This window comes from Ceratosolen solmsi, unplaced genomic scaffold, assembly GCF_000503995.2.
Source record: "Ceratosolen solmsi marchali unplaced genomic scaffold, CerSol_1.0 scaffold1, whole genome shotgun sequence".
Classification (NCBI taxonomy): domain Eukaryota; kingdom Metazoa; phylum Arthropoda; class Insecta; order Hymenoptera; family Agaonidae; genus Ceratosolen; species Ceratosolen solmsi.
In genome coordinates, this window is record NW_011948415.1 from 15,788,929 (window position 1) to 15,805,569 (window position 16,641).

Sequence of the window (16,641 nt, forward strand, 5' to 3'; positions counted from 1 at the left end):
CATTAAGTGTTGCTCATTTTATAGTCAATCGTGTATTAATTCAGTCACAAATAACTCAACTCTCTTTCTCTCTTTTTTTCTCAAATATATAATGCATAAACAAGGCTTTATAATTTGATACAAGCAATTATATTGGCATTTACATCGACAAGGTGTATCGGTAATTGAACAAAAACTTTAGACTTTAATGTGCCGAATGATTAGTTACAAATTTGTTATCCACTAACAACAATCAATACTTTGTTAACAAAGAAAAAAAGAAAAAAAGCTAAAATGAGATTTGCACAAAATGTTCTATACAAAGAAATGCAAGAGTAAGAATACAGTGCTTATTGTAAGAAAACATAAAAAATACCATAAATCAATTTAATTAAGATTCAACAAAAATTTTTTTTATTTTTATTTGTTGTTGTTGTTGTTATTGTTGTTGTTGATATCAATTAAGTCAACAAAACTATAAAATATTCTCTATTCTTTTATAATATTTTTTTTTTTTTGCTTACATCTGCAAATATACACATATATTAACTACTTACCCTGGTATTGGAATACATTTTTCCCAGCGAAATCTTACTTCTTGTACAAATTCGTACCAAAGTTGAGCAAGTGCGGACATGCTACCTAAATTGTAAGCGCAGTGTGCTGCCACAATGGCGAGACGCCATATCAATCCGTTAATAGCACAAGTTTTTACACCTTTCCATTGGTCATCGTCTACGTTATAATTGATTTTATCATCATAAGGTGCTTTCTACAAATACAAACAATTTACATCACTAAATAAACATCACTAAACATTACTTTCTGTTATACATAAATTTAAACGTAAATCTATTCTTTCAATTATTAATATTTCAAATTAAACTGCATAGTTGAATATTATCATTGATTAAATTATTTCATACGTATGTAATACTTTAGAAAGTTAATTATATAAGATATACATATGTATAGTAATTACAATGCTATCTAACAGTTTCAATAGTAAATTTTTATTTTTTTTTTTTTTAAATAATATCTATGCTATACTGTCATTAAATTGTACATTATCATAATTTAATGAAAAAGAATGTATAACTGTATTTAAGAATAATCTTTAAGATGCAAATTGGATTATATAAAAAATTCATTATTACTCTTTCATTTTATATGGTAAGAAAATTTGTATAATTTTTAATTAAATAATTAAATCAAAGTATTATTTATTAATATAATTTGTAAATATTATTTAAGCGTCCAATTACTTGCAATATTTAACCAAAATATATTAGAATATTTTACCGGCATTTCTTCTGCATCCGGAAATAAAAAATATAAAATTGGTAATAAAACGTCCTCTGTAATTGGTCCATCTATATTTTTACTATTTTTGGATGTAGTTTTACTAACTACGGTTGAAATTGAAGGAATTCTAGATTCCGTAAGTATATTAAATGCAGAACTTAATGATTGACTTTCACTGTCAGTATATGCAGCACCCACACCTAAAAGCTCGATTAGGCTCTTGGTGCTACTGCATAATTCTAAAAAGTTTGAGAGATAATCGTTAAGTAAGCAAATGGGTGATGAAATTTCAACTTGTAATGACCATTGTGGAGCTGTTAAAGGTTCTAAATCACTAAAACCTTCGCTGTCAATAATAACGTTTTCACATATTTCCAACCAGCTTACAAATAAATGAAATTCTCTGGAAAAAAAAATAAAATAAATAAGTAAATAAATAATAAACAATTGATAAAGTAACTTTACAAATGTACTACTGTCATTATTATTTTCAATAAAAAAAAAACTTATAAAAAAAATATACATAGTAATGAAATAAATAAACAATTCTTGTGTTTCAAGAATAATAATATCGTTACGGAAAAATCATCTCACTTTATTGGATCAAAAGTAGCTCCGAATGGAAGTTTTCCTAGTTCATCGACACCAACCGTTTCACCTTGCATAAATTCAAAATCTGGTGGATCTTGGGTCCATGTGGTATTACTCCAATCTTTCAAAGAATAAGATAATCTAACCGATACTAATACAGAATCTAATTTTATACCACAGCCTTCACCAATTTTTTGTTTAAATAGTGTTAATAATCCTGTCAGATGTCTGCAGTGAGATGGAATTTTCTTTAAATGAACCATATTTAAGTGCATTCTGGTTTTTCTACCAATATTTACTCCGAGATAAAATTTTTGCCAATGCTCTTGTACTTGAACAAATGCTGCTACTTCACTAAAAATATTTCAACTTAATTTAAAATATTTATCATGATATTTTATTTTTGATTTCTAAAACATTTTATTGTGGAATTATGTACAAAATGGCATTTTTAAATATTTATATTTAAATGTGTCATCTTCGGATATTTATTTATATAAAAGTGAGAATGTTCATATTTTTCTTTTACACAATATTATATAATTTATTATAATTTATTATAAAACATATTATAAAAATTTATTATATTAAAATTCTTGTACCTATAATTTGAAATTACGCTTATTACTTACCAATATGTATTACTCAAAGCTACAGTTAATGAGCTTAATAAAATTTTTATTCTAGTTTCATCAGTTATTAAACTTTGTTTTGTTGGCATTAATAATAAAAATTCTCTAATTCCATAGAGCCGAGCGATCTCTAACTTATCTTGATCTAACTGTGCAAAATCATTTGTGGCATTTAGTATATCCTTTTGACATTGTGTCCAAGAATCTTCCTTGCTATCAAATAATAGCTTATTATTTGATTCAGATTTTATTTCATCTACTTTTAGTCGATAATATTTGAATGAAAATTCAACATCTGATAAAGCAAACGATCAAATTAATTTAATATAGGAACTAACATCTAAAACATAAATTTGGTATAAATAAGTGTTAGTTACCTGCAAAATTCACTTTCTCTGTATTTTCTTCCCATGGTAAATTAAAATCTGCTTCTTTTAATGCTTTATAAGTTTTAAGATTGGAAAGTTTCCATTCGTGTATTATTTCTTCCAATCTTGCAATAAACACTTCCCACTCAGAAGTTGTTGTAAAGTCATGATGATAAATGTCATCAATTTCAACGTTATTCATTGTAAACTTTAACAAGTTTATCTATTAAATTTTTACTCGAAAATCACATTGAAAACATATTAATACAGATGTTTATTATCTTGAAATTTGACGTTGAAGTTCTCAGTGTCTGCTTCTCAGTTAGACATAAACAGATAATCTTGTGAGGAATGTGCGACATCTGGTGGTGATCAAATTTAATTCCAATATAACAATTTGCATAATTATATTTAAAGTTTAAGGAAAGGCATATTATTCCAAGAAAAAATGTTTTATTCATATTATTTATCAGTTTGATATTTAAAATGATATTAACAATTTAACAAGTGCAATGTTTATATTAAACCTCTTTGGTTAACTTTCATTCATCATTTATAGCATAAGTATAAGAAATTCTTTCCGGTTTTTATGTCTCCATAATTTCGTGAACCGTGTTGCCAGTATTGCCATTTCTTTGGAATACAACGTTTTAAGGATCAAATCATCATACGACAAATATTATTCATATATTATATTCATTATTTTTACGTAACGAACTTTTTTGTATTATTAACATAAATAAAGAAATCTATTAAGAATGAAAGTATAGAAAGAAGTCAATATGGTTGGTATTTTAAATGATTCGGATAGCGATGATGAACTGCCGCCTGGATGGGAAGAACGAGCTAGTCATGATGGAAATGTTTATTATGTTAAGTCGGTATAATTGTTCAATGTCCGTAATTATTATTTATTTTGTATTTATTCAAAATTAATTTTATGTCATAGTCATTTCACAAAAGGCACCCAATGGACGCATCCTCAAACGGGTCGTAAAAAAATTGTTGAAGGAGAATTACCTAATGGATGGGAGAGATGTATTTCGAACGGTCAAATATTTTTTGTTGATCACGCCAATCGTATGACGACATATACCGATCCACGTTTAGCTTTTGCTACTGAATATAGAGAATTATCGCAACCTGTTAGACAGCGTTTCGATGGGACTAGTACCGCTTTATCTGTACTTTATGGAAGAGATTTACGAAATAAAGTTGCCCTCGTTACTGGAGCTAATACAGGAATAGGTAAATATTTTTCAAATATTCTTTAAAGCAACTTTAATTGCAAATCATTTGTATTAATAAGAAGAAACATACTTAGGCTTTGAAACTGCAAGATCATTAGCATTGCATGGATGCACAGTAGTATTTGGTTGCCGTAACATGAAAAAAGCACAATTAGCTATAGATAAGATTTACCATGAAATGGAAAATGCATCGTGTGACTTTTTACATTTGGATCTATGTTCTTTACATAATATTCGAACTGCCGCTGCCAAATTTAAACAGAAGTATAGGTAATCTTATATCAAATAAAAATAATACTTTTAAATTACATGAATAATTAATTATGAAATTTATTTTTATTCTCTGATAGAGCTCTTGATATTCTTATTTTAAATGCTGGAGTTTTTGCAGTTCCTTATACATTGACAGAAGATGGTTATGAAATGACATTTCAAGTCAATCATTTATCTCAGTTCTATCTTACATTACTTTTGGAACATTCATTACGAAGTTGTTGCAATGCCAGAGTTGTTATTTTATCCAGTGAATCGCACAGGTAATAAATTCAAATTATTATCTTTATAAACATTATTTAAATTTTCATGTATGGAAGTATTGCTTTAGATTTTCATTAATCCAGTCGATCCAAGATCTTCATCCATTGATATTATCTCCTCCAGCATATAAATATTGGTCTATGGGAGCCTATAATGATTCAAAATTGTGTAATATTTTATTTGCCCAAGAGTTAGCAAGACGATGGCCTACAGTGAGCATATTTAGCTGTCATCCTGGTAATATGGTATCCTCGGATTTGTCACGATATTCTTGGATGTATAGATTTTTATTTGCTTTAGTTAGACCATTTACAAAATCTTTGGTAAGATATTTATTTTGAGAATCATGCTGGTGTCATTATAATATCGCAATATTATTATTAAAAATTATTATTACAGCAACAAGCAGCAAGCACCACAGTATTTTGTGCAACTGCTGCAGAATTAGAGAGCACCACAGGTATTTACTTTAATAATTGTTATCGTTGTGATATATCAAATGCTGGTTTGGATCCACAATTAGCATCACGTTTATGGGACACCAGTCAAGAAATGATTATTAATGTTGTAAAAAGGGATAAGCTGTGGTATGATTTAGCCTTAACGTGATAAGTACAATTGACAAAGCCATTATGACAATTGGCAAGTGAAAGACTGAAATTTATTGCAAAACATAAATTGTTATTATATGTTGTTGGATATCAGCAGTCATTATTTATTATAAAAATTACAGAGAAACACGTGATTGTAATTATTAGTATTTGGTCACGATAAATCATTGCAAAAATAATATTTATTGCATTAAATAAAAATTCAATATGATCTTTGATATATCATATTGAAAGAATTATATTGAAAACGAATATCGCCCCAGAATACTTACGGAACTGCAATGTCCAAGTTATTGTTATTTCATTTAATCTTTAACATTTGTTATTTATCTAAAATAAATATTTGTTGTATTAAAATTAATTTATATAAAATTGAGTAATTTAATTTAAAGCTTCTTAAACCAGTTTTTGAAACATTAAATAATTTCAGATATTTAGATTAAATCATATGTGCAAAAAAGATTAGAGTGATATTAATTCAATTACTGAACAATTAAATGCTTTGTATTAAATTTATTAAAACCATTTATTGTATTTTAATACAATCCCTTTGTATTGCTTTTGTTTGAATTTAGTCTAATTGGCTTAAATTTTATTGTTTGGCTGCTTATGTGTATTAATTATATGTCATCTTGTCACCTGCTTACTATTTCATCTAACATTAAAGTATCTGTTCAATGGCAAAGTGAATAAACAATTAGCAACTTAAAATAAATCAAATATTTTTCGGTACACTTTCTCATTTTAGGTCGTATTTTTTAATAATTATTGTACAAGTTTTGTCTTGCATCCATCTAGTAATACAATATTGTTCTGATAAAAAAATGGAAAAATCTCCATTCTTTTAATTTCATATACATTTATTATATTGTAAATACTATGTAAATATTACATCAGAAACAATTTCAATGATACACTTTTATTCTTTATATTTATTGCTAAAGTCAAACTTCGCTAATTTAGCTGATACAATCAATGTATAACAAATCTCTTGATATAAATTGCATTTAGAATGCCGCAATCATTTATTATTTTAAACGATACCTCTTTTGCATCGATATATAATTTAATAGACACTTATTGGTTATTTAACTAATAACTTAACTAAATTTTAATTAAAATCTTTAACCACATCTATACTTTATCTTTTAGTAAATTTAAAATATTTACTAAAAATGTTTCACATTTAAATTGACTAATAATACACCTACTATTAATTGAACAAATTTTATATTCTTATTTTTACAAATAACAGAAATAAAAATATTTATTACGAATAAATATCATTAATATTTTATTTAAAAACTGTATAAAAAACAATTGAATTTTAATCCTAATATATTTTTTAATCGAACAAAGTTATTAGAATTATTCCATTATTAATCGTGATTGTGCCTAAATAGTAGTTCTTATATATATTGTAATGAGAACTTATATTATTATTAAGCAAGAGTAATGTTTTAAAAAATAAATAGTCCCAACATAAGAATTTACTAGCAAAATAAAGTAAATTTGAATTTGTTTAAATAGTTAAATCTATCATTTTTCATTTTATAATTATTTATTATTGAAATTTAATACAAATATTTTAATTTATACGATTAAAAAAATTAAATTTTAATTATAATGATTAAATATTATATTCCGAAATTTAAAAATTTTTTTATATTATTCATTTTCTGTACATTATGCAGTAAAGTTGCTAACCTTTGAGTTATAAATTTCATTTTTTTAACAGTTTTAATGAAAGTATATTTTTTCGTGTTACATTATTATAATTTAATTTGTTATTTGAAATAAAATAAATATAAAATAATTAAAAATAATACAGAGTAAATTTAGTAAAAGATAAATATTCAGCATAGGAATGTAAAAAATTTAAAATCATAAAATCATAAAATCAACCATAGTTTTATTATTCATTTTAAATTATTTACATTGTACATATCTCAAGTGTGGTTTGTTTTTATTTATTTTTTTTGTTTTAATATAGTTTATTTACTTTCAAACATATTCACAGTATTCAAGTTTCAATTGTTATAAAATTCTGTTAAATATTTTGCCTTTGGTTTTAATATTAATTTATCTGTAAGACTGATAACCCAGCCTGGATCAAGACCATAAAATATTTGACGAGGATCTTTGCGTTCCATTAGCATATTATAATCTACGTCGTCTTCAATTTTTGGTAACTCATAACCATACTTTTGTGCTAAAACAAGCCTCTCGTAAGATATTTTTTCTGGATCTGCTAAATATCCTCGCGAAACTGCATCGCAGTAATATTCTAAACAATCTAATGGAGGAAGCATACGACGCGGTATTGGTTCTCCTAATAATAAAAGAAATCATAAATTTACATCTTGATAATTAATTTTAATAAATAATAATGTACCTTTTTTAAAAAATTTTACTGGATTAATGGCAGCATATACACTGTGTAAGTCATAAAATGCTGTAGTTATTACTCCTCCGTTTCTTTCAATTGCTGCTATGACTGGTTCCGAAGCCCATTGAACTTCAATATTTACTTTGGATGTAAATAAATCAGCTCCCTTATAAGTCATTTAATTTAAATAATATATTAGAATAAATATAATGAAATAATATCAAGTATTAAGTTCAATTAAATGTACAAATTACTTCATCAGTGAGCTGAACTCCATAATGTTTCCAATCTGGCTTAATCGAAATTATACCTGTATTAGCTATGGCTGTTAAATCTATAGGCTTATTATTATCAATTCTATTTGTATCAATCATTAGTTGAAGTTGTTGTAATGACATAGGTGGATACTGGCGTCTTAAACTTTTTAATAAAAATCGATTGAAAATTACACAAAAAAGAAATAGGTATTTATTTCCATTTTATTTTTAATTTTATTTACCAATTAAATAAATGAATATATATATATATATATATATATATATATATATACACTATTTATAAAATAAAAATAATAAATTTAATTTTATTAAATAATCAAAATAAGCACATAAGTTCTTAAAAATATTTAATTATTATGAAATATATTCAATGTTATAATAATAACTTATATTGTTTTAAGTAAGACTACATTTTATCCTTTAAATATAAGTAAAACTTACTGATGTCCTTTATAATACGATTCATGACCAAATCGTAAATAAAAAGGGATATTTCCAGTTTCATATCCAACTCTCATATAGTTTTGTCTTTGACCCGAACCCTTATTACCTGCTCCATGTTTATCACCTCCATGTTGTCCTCGTCCTCTTTTGGGCTGATTGATGAGAAATCAAGGATAATATTTACTTATTACATATATTTAGAGAAAATTAATTAGATAAATCTTTCGGTCGTATAACTCATACTTTTTTTTTGGCATTTGGTTTAAGATTAGCCAAACAAACTCTTGGCAATGCTCTCAGCATTGTTAAAGCTAATTCGCGACCGTATAAGCCAGCTCGAGCCATTTCTATTTATAATAGAATTAAATTGTATTTTACACGGATATATAATGTAATCGATATAGAAGATTACTATTATTATAAATTGATGTTAAACTGGGAAGAAAATACAGAGCAAAAATTAATGCCTCACTTAATCATGTTATCTAGTATATCTATTTCATTGTGTGTGTGTGTGTTTTTTTTTTGACTATTATTATTATTATGAAGTGCTGCCACGGAACGTAAATACATTAATCTGACGCATGCGTTGTCGAGATTCACATTATGTGCTTAGTATGAAAAAATTGATGGACAGTGTTATTTTTTATACAAAATTGTTTTTCTTTATGCTGAATTTATTGTATAATGATACTTTATACAATAATAGTTGGTGATTAATAATAATAATAATAATAATTAGTATTGATCGCACACAAAAGTATAAATTGTAGTGTAAAACAGAAAATCTTATAATTATATCTTTGTTTATGCTCTTTTATAATTTGTACATATTTTCAATAAAAACATGTTCAAGATCAGATAGTTGTGTTACATATTTTAAGTACACATTTCAGATTTCAAATCTAAATATATTCCTCTTTAATTACTTTAATTTAAGGGTTTTTAAAAGTTATTTCAGCTGCAATTTAGTATGTTATACCATGAAATATTGACAATCGAATATTTTGTTATTATTAGTAGAGGTGTGATTTTTTCAGTTTACTCCCAATTCTTTATGTAACTAGCAGCACATACGTAAATAAACTAATGTGAGTTAGGCGTGATTAAGAACTTAAATAATCAAAGTACTGTATGAAATATGAGAGCGCTAGATATAAATATTTAAGAGTAGTTCTAATACAAGTGTGTTTAAAAAAGTGCCAAATATATGTAAAATACGAATCTCGATTGATGACCGTGATAAACGATAAAGTTTCTTCGTAATTCTTCTTAAAATAAATTTATTAATTCTTGATTTGTATATTATAAAAATCCCAACTTTCTTCCGACGAGTATTAACACATGCAGTTTAATGAAGAGATTTGAAACACAGTTGTAACATTTCTAAATCTAACGATCATATTGCTTTGAGGCTTATGAAGAAGTGAAAGAAACGTAATAAATTTTAGAATAAATAATCGTATTTTTTTGAGTGTTAAATAGCAAAATCATTAATCGACTCTTATTAATGTATGAACGAATGCATGACATCGAGAATTAATATAGGTATTAGTCATGTGTAATTCTTGAAATATCATCATTTGAATTTCGAATTATTTTATTGTTTGAAGTTTTCCATTTACGTTAACGTTTATGATTTTTTTTTTTTTTTTTTTTTTTTTTTTTTTTTTAATTATATTTAGTGATTAACATTACTACATATTTTTATAGCGAGTAATCAAGAATTAAGTTAAGATAAAACTTCTTTCTCTTTTCAAGTAGCACACTTAAATTGTTATAATATTCATGAGATGTTAGATTGTAATCCTGCATTGCATTATAAAATAAAATTTAAACAAAACCTTATTAATGTGATGAATTACAAAAGTTTATAACAATGTTTATTAGAAATAAAAAACATCCTATTTTCGAATATCAATTTATTTTTAACGATAAAAAGACATAAATTGCGAAAATTGTAACATTCAAGGAAAGAAAGATTTTAAATTAATTAATAAAATGAAAATGTAAGAAGAAAATAGTACATAATTAATATCAAGAATACAAAATATTAACAAAATAATTTATAATTTTAATATTACTACACAATTATTATTATATTGTAATCGACTTTTTTAACTCTTAATTATTTCAATTATGTTTTAAATTTACAATAAAATAAGTACTTTTTTTCGTACTTTAAAAGAATGATATATAAAATAATTCGTGAGACTGAAACTAAAACTTACAAAAATAGTTTGATATATAATTACAAAAACGCAGAGTATCATAATTCTTTTATTATTATATTACAAAAATATATAACGGTTATTAGTAATTTATTTCTATTTCTATTTCAACCATTATTTATTTATTAAAAGGCAGTTTTTATTTTAATTTTTTCAATAGCTATTTACAACATTTAAACTTATCTTATAATGTAAATAATATTTAATATTTGCGACTGAGAAAATCTAATTTATATAACATTATTTCCTTCCATTTTCTAATATTTTTTTTTTAATTTGCACTAAATTATAAAAACTCACAATAGATCCAGAGCGCTTTTGTATACCCTCAAAAATTAAAATTTTATATAAAAAATAAATTAAAAATTCATATTTAGAAAGTATTGTATTTTAAAAATATAATGTTACAAAGCTCCTAACATTAATTTGGAATTTAAACTTTTTATTAATTGTATATTACAAGTATGTAATCATAGTTTGTGGATCATCAATTGTGATACCAAAGTATTCAATAATTCTGTTTTTCATAAACTTTGCTTGAAATGATATTACAATATATAGATATTTATATATTAATATTATGTAGAATGTAAGATAAAAAAATCAACTAAATACATTAAGAAATAAGTTAACGGTACAATTTTTTTTTATATTAGAAGAGCATTGTAAGAGAAGCTTGAAGTTCAATATACGATGGATAAAAATTTGTTTAAGAAAATGAAACAAATTAGGGATAATTAAATTCTATTTTTTCTTTTTAATACTGATAATATGAAAGACACAGTTGATGAATTACAGGATTCAATGATACTATGAATAATGATTTTGAGTGAAGCACATTGCTCACTAGATATTTAATAGATATTTAATCTTCAAAATACATAATTAAGAATATATTTCTAGATATACATCTATTTTATGATATAATAAACTTAATATAAAAATTTTACAAATAAAAATTAAACATAGAAAAAAAATAGAAATTTTAGTAAAGCATGAATTAATTTTATTTAAATAATATTTAAAAAGAAAATTTCACTTAATTATTTATAATTTATATGAAAATCTTTTTATGTCATGTAAAATGAAGAGTTTATTTTTCTTAATTAACTAATTATAGAAATTAATTTATCATAAATACATTACTGCAAATGTTACTGTACCATAATAAATAAAGAGAATTACAATAATATTTTTAGGAACAAATAATCTACGCAATGAATGCTTTTTTTATTTACTTTGCATCTTTAAACAACTTTTTTACAAGTACGCGCATACGCGAGGATATATATTTTAATACATTAGCCTATTTCATTATTATATCCTTGCCTTAGATATAAATTTTAATACATCATATTAATTGTACTGTAATTTAAAATTAATTATGTATTATATTGCGTGGTAACTATATATATAGTTACGACATGCCTCGTTCAATTAGGTTGTTTTGATTTTTTTTACAAGTAGAAACAGTTAATAAGTTAGTAATTGTATATATTTTGTATTAAGTTCATTATCATAAAATGACTGATATTTCTAATTTTTTAACGTTTTATTTCAAAATATTTTATTCTAAATAATTCATTCTAATTATATTTTAACAAATTATAATAAAATAGAAGGGCAAGCAGTAAAATAGTAGTATGTTTGCTTCGAATATGAACTCGCATACTATATATATAATGTACATAAAAACAAGTAACAAAAAAATTTTATTTACATTTCACATATTTAAATTTTTTAAAACGGAATAATTAAATTTTTAATTAAAATTCTAATACAATTATAAATATAGTTATATGTTTTAAAATAATAATGTCAACTGAACTTAAATATCTAGTCGTACTATAATTCAACATAATATATATATATATATTGTATAAATAGTTTCTCTTTATTTGTAAAGAGTATTATAAACATATGTTAAAACATTTCTGATTTAAATTATTAAAGTTTTTAATTTATCTTCTAATAATAAAAGTAATATTTATCCTATAAATTGTTGTTTATATTTATTATAACTATTATATCAGCTTAATTGATTTTTGAGAAATTTTGGATTTATTTCGATTAGATATATTTTAGCATTCAATTATTCATTAATTTATTTACTTACTTGTTCATATGCTATAATATCGATATTAGTTAAGATTCATGTTTTATTAAAATTAGTATATATTATTCTTATTGACATAAATTTTATTCACCATATCTATACACATCTTATTGAATTATGATAGAAGGTATATAGGAACGATGGTACTATGGCAATGAAATTATATACTGTAAATTATTTAATTTAGTATTTAATAATTGAAACATTAATAGTTCAAGCAGCTCGGTATAATAAAATATATAAATCTTAATTTTGGAATCTTTAAAATTACTCAAAAAATTTTTCTTTATGATTTTTTATTAGCCTTTAATAAATATTCGGTTATATAGCAATAAATTAAGGCAGTTTTTCATTATAGATAGCAAATTATTTGATTTTAAACATTTTTTATATGTATAATTTTTAAAAACTAATATTATTTATATGCAACTCTTGATTCTACCGAACCATTATCCGAATAATTTCATGTAATATTAAACAATTATTTACAGAAACAAATAATAATTTATTATAAGTTTATAGTTAATGTTGATAAATTTTTAAAAGATGTAATTATTACATTGATCGTCAGTTTTCATTGAGGTTTTAAATATTTTATAATTAAAAAAATTTTTACGTTATGATAAATTTCTAATGAACATATAAAACTATATTTCGTTATATTTTTCAAATGTTTTCGTAATAATTAGCCATAATAAAGAAATGAATAAACAATTTATAAATAAATATATTTTGAAAATAAACCGTTTTTTAAATTTATATGAAACATTTAAAAAAATATAAAAATATCTGTTCTTTATGATATGCTTGAATATGATTTTTCATAAAGTAAATTTTTAACGAAATATAGATATATAAAACCAAATTAATTTTTTATGAATTATATAAAAATTGATTTCATAATATTATATATAGTTTTATCATTTTTAATTTAGTCTATTGTATACATTTTTTAATAAAAAATGGATTTTTTTAAATTTGTCATTACATTTAATTATCGTTAATTTTTTTATTTTACAAGATTTGAATTATATTCGTATTTTGTTTTATTTCAAAATAATTTATCTAGAGATTATGCACACTGTTTTTCATAAAAGACCATCTATGACTGATTGAAATTTACATTGCCAAAACAATATTAACAAATATTGGGTATTAGTGAATATACGGATTTTATTACTAACATGTATTCTTTATACGTAAAAATTTCTTTTCAAGTAAATCGTTAAAAAATCTTTTTATAATTCTAAGTTCAAAATTATCATAAATATGGTATCTTTTATACATATTTATTCTGTATTATTATCGATTAGTAAGGTATTAACCAATAACTATTTACAGACTGTCATCGAATTAAGATGAATTTTTTAAATATAGTTTTACTTAATGTTAATAAAACTATCAGTAGAACATATACGCAATCTATTTATTATTGAGTAGGTTACATTACCTACAAATGCTCTTCCATTGACTCCATTTATCTGTTTAATTTGCTGTAATTTGAACAAATTAATAATGGAAAAAATAGACATGGGTGAAAGAGGAGAGTTGAGTGTAGACTGCAGTGTACTTTTATCATTTAAGAAGTAAACAATATTTATGGATGGTTTAATCAGTTTGTTAAAACTATTTCGTAGACATACGTTATTTTCGTATTGTATTGAGCATATAACGGCTGTTAAAGAAAATAAGAGTAAAGTATCGATAAGTGGTAAATTATGAGATTTTTTATTATTTAAATTCTTTAAATTTACCAGTAAATATTAATATTTTTCTATTAAGCATGAAAAATTACATGAATTTAAAATAAGAACAAATATTGTGGCAGCTGAACATACAATAAAAAAAGTTGTGATTTATATACTAATCGTAAAGAAATAAATACAATTTTCTATGCAACTATATCAGTTCGTTTTGACTCATTAAAAATAAAAAACCTCATATTTAAGATGCACTTCTATCTGCTATTTAAGCATAGTATCTACTCAATGCAACTGGTTATGTGCTTCCTTGTATAACTATTGCATATATATATATATATATATATATATATACATATGCCAATGTACTACTTGTTTAAGCCAGTTTCTTTATTATTTTGCTTTTAAATATTTTATATCTTTCACGATTCATTTACTCATATTTTTAATAACGTAAACTACGCCTTTTTCAAATCATATATGTATGCATATATATATATATTATATATATATATACATACATACATACATACATACGCGCGCGCACACACACACACACATATATATATATATATATATAAATATAAATATATACACACTCGCATACACGCACATGTCAATTTAATCATACTTAACTCTTCACTTTCACATACATTATCATCTTCAATTTTATTGTTTTCTTTCAATGATACGCATGCATTCGAACTACAATTACATGTTGTATCGCTTGTACATACTCAGATTATAAATCTAACTTAATACAAGTTAAACCATATATTCTTTCATTTAATTGTATGATACTTTAGATCGAGTAACCTGTTCCAAATCAATAATGATTGTTTAATTCTCGGGATTTTCTAATTTTTTCTCACTCTCCCCACCTCCCGTTTCATCACTTTGATTCTATTCTTTTTACAATTAGCCCCGAGAACAACATATCGATCAATTCGTAAGTCACATGTTTGACAGTTCTTGCCATTATTATTTTTTTAATCAGATCAGATGCATTGAACATTTTAATAATGAAAAGGAATATATAAAAGTACTTGTCATTGCTTAGTTACTTTACAATTATGAAGAAAATTAGGGATATATGCATATTGATTTCTCTACAACGTAATTATAATAGTAAAGTAAAAAAATCAAATAATTATGTGTATAAAATAATAATATAAAAAAGAATCATAAAATAATAAAGAAAATATTTAAATACATTAGTTTGTTTGCTAAGCTGTTAGTACAAAGTTGAATTACATAACAGCTTTTAAAAGCTTGCTGAAAACAATAAGACAGGGTGTATTTTTATGTACATATCTATGCATACATACTCCCTTTTACTTAATTTATGTAATTTTTCATTATTGATTTCAATAGTTAAATTTAATACTTTTTCATTACTATTTACCATTTGTAACGTTTCTATCTCCAGCATAAAAAATTAAAGTTGTTTAGGACACTTTTAGCACTAAATTTAGAATACACACAATTTCATTAGTCTTATTTCTTGTAGAACACAGTGTTTATTCCTAAACGTTCTTTTTTAATTATCACAAATTATTGTTCCTCGTATTCGTTATTATTGTTTCTTTTCCTTTTCTACACTTTTCAAACATTGCACGGAGGTTAAGGTTCATTCAAATACTTTACGCATATACATTTTTGTATTTTTGTTTTGGTTTACGTCGATGCGCTTAGAAATTCATAGTTACACGATTATTTAGTCCAAAAAGAGCTAGATAAGCTCCATTAGGAAAGAGCTATCTTTTACCGGTAACTTGATGTTGCTTGTTAGGTAGTCATATTTTTAAAAGTAGATAAATTGATTTTTTAGAAGGTACTCTCACTTCCTAGTAGTGTTAATTATATACATACATACACACGCGCGCGCGCGCGCGTGTATATGTATATATATATATATATATACATGTGTGTGTATATGTGTGTGCGTGTGTGCGCGCGCGTGTGCGCGCGCGCAAGCACGTCCATGCATGTGTAAGCCTGATGTACCTATCGTGCATGCCTGCGGATGTGAACGTGTATTTTGAGCGCGAGCACGTGTAAATGTTTATTGTATTTATGACAGTTTGGTTTACAGATTTGTTTATTATTGTAATAAACAGCCAGGGACTATGGGTTTGGAGGAGGTGTCGTTGGTGTTGTATGCGATGATGGAGTCGCATTTGTAGCTATAGATGGACTGACTGGTTGTT

The 16,641-nt window shown here is 24.3% G+C and overlaps 4 protein-coding genes across 5 annotated transcripts in view; 1 reads left to right on the top strand and 3 right to left on the bottom strand.

The window, feature by feature from the left end:
* The window catches only part of Rab3GAP1 (RAB3 GTPase activating protein subunit 1), a 29,140-nt gene extending 25,957 nt beyond the window's left edge, over positions 1-3,183 (bottom strand). Inside the window, exons 1-5 of the mRNA XM_011508238.1 lie at positions 2,885-3,183; positions 2,508-2,802; positions 1,879-2,229; positions 1,282-1,687; positions 537-751 (exon numbers count right to left, since the gene is read on the bottom strand). Of these exons, the coding sequence (XP_011506540.1) occupies positions 537-751; positions 1,282-1,687; positions 1,879-2,229; positions 2,508-2,802; positions 2,885-3,077 (1,460 nt within the window). The 5' untranslated portion in view covers positions 3,078-3,183. The remainder of the gene's footprint in view (positions 1-536; positions 752-1,281; positions 1,688-1,878; positions 2,230-2,507; positions 2,803-2,884) is intronic.
* Positions 3,184-3,354: 171 nt separating this feature from the next.
* Wwox (WW domain-containing oxidoreductase) lies at positions 3,355-5,430 on the top strand. Of its 2 annotated transcripts, XM_011508240.1 has the most exons (7): positions 3,355-3,752; positions 3,825-4,123; positions 4,200-4,395; positions 4,476-4,661; positions 4,730-4,985; positions 5,062-5,304; positions 5,396-5,430. In XM_011508240.1, the coding sequence occupies exons 1-6, from the start codon at positions 3,658-3,660 to the stop codon at positions 5,269-5,271; spliced, it is 1,242 nt and encodes a 413-aa protein (XP_011506542.1). In that variant the 5' UTR covers positions 3,355-3,657; the 3' UTR covers positions 5,272-5,304; positions 5,396-5,430. The 2 variants fall into 2 exon arrangements, with proteins under 2 accessions (XP_011506542.1, XP_011506541.1); XM_011508239.1 differs by lacking the exon at positions 5,396-5,430 and having other exon boundaries at positions 5,062-5,382.
* Positions 5,431-7,296: 1,866 nt separating this feature from the next.
* On the bottom strand, positions 7,297-8,895 carry mRpL15 (mitochondrial ribosomal protein L15). Its single transcript, XM_011508242.1, has 5 exons — positions 8,628-8,895; positions 8,382-8,536; positions 7,917-8,082; positions 7,669-7,828; positions 7,297-7,605 (listed from the first exon to the last, which is right to left on the bottom strand). Exons 1-5 carry the CDS (start codon positions 8,727-8,729, stop codon positions 7,304-7,306), a joined length of 885 nt encoding a protein of 294 aa, XP_011506544.1. The 5' UTR covers positions 8,730-8,895; the 3' UTR covers positions 7,297-7,303.
* A 7,502-nt stretch (positions 8,896-16,397) lies between these two features.
* The window catches only part of LOC105369014 (glucocorticoid-induced transcript 1 protein), a 7,167-nt gene continuing 6,923 nt past the window's right edge, over positions 16,398-16,641 (bottom strand). The window contains exon 10 of the mRNA XM_011508243.1: positions 16,398-16,641. This exon is cut by the window's right edge and continues 98 nt beyond it. Coding sequence (XP_011506545.1) covers positions 16,559-16,641 — 83 coding nt within the window. The 3' untranslated portion in view covers positions 16,398-16,558.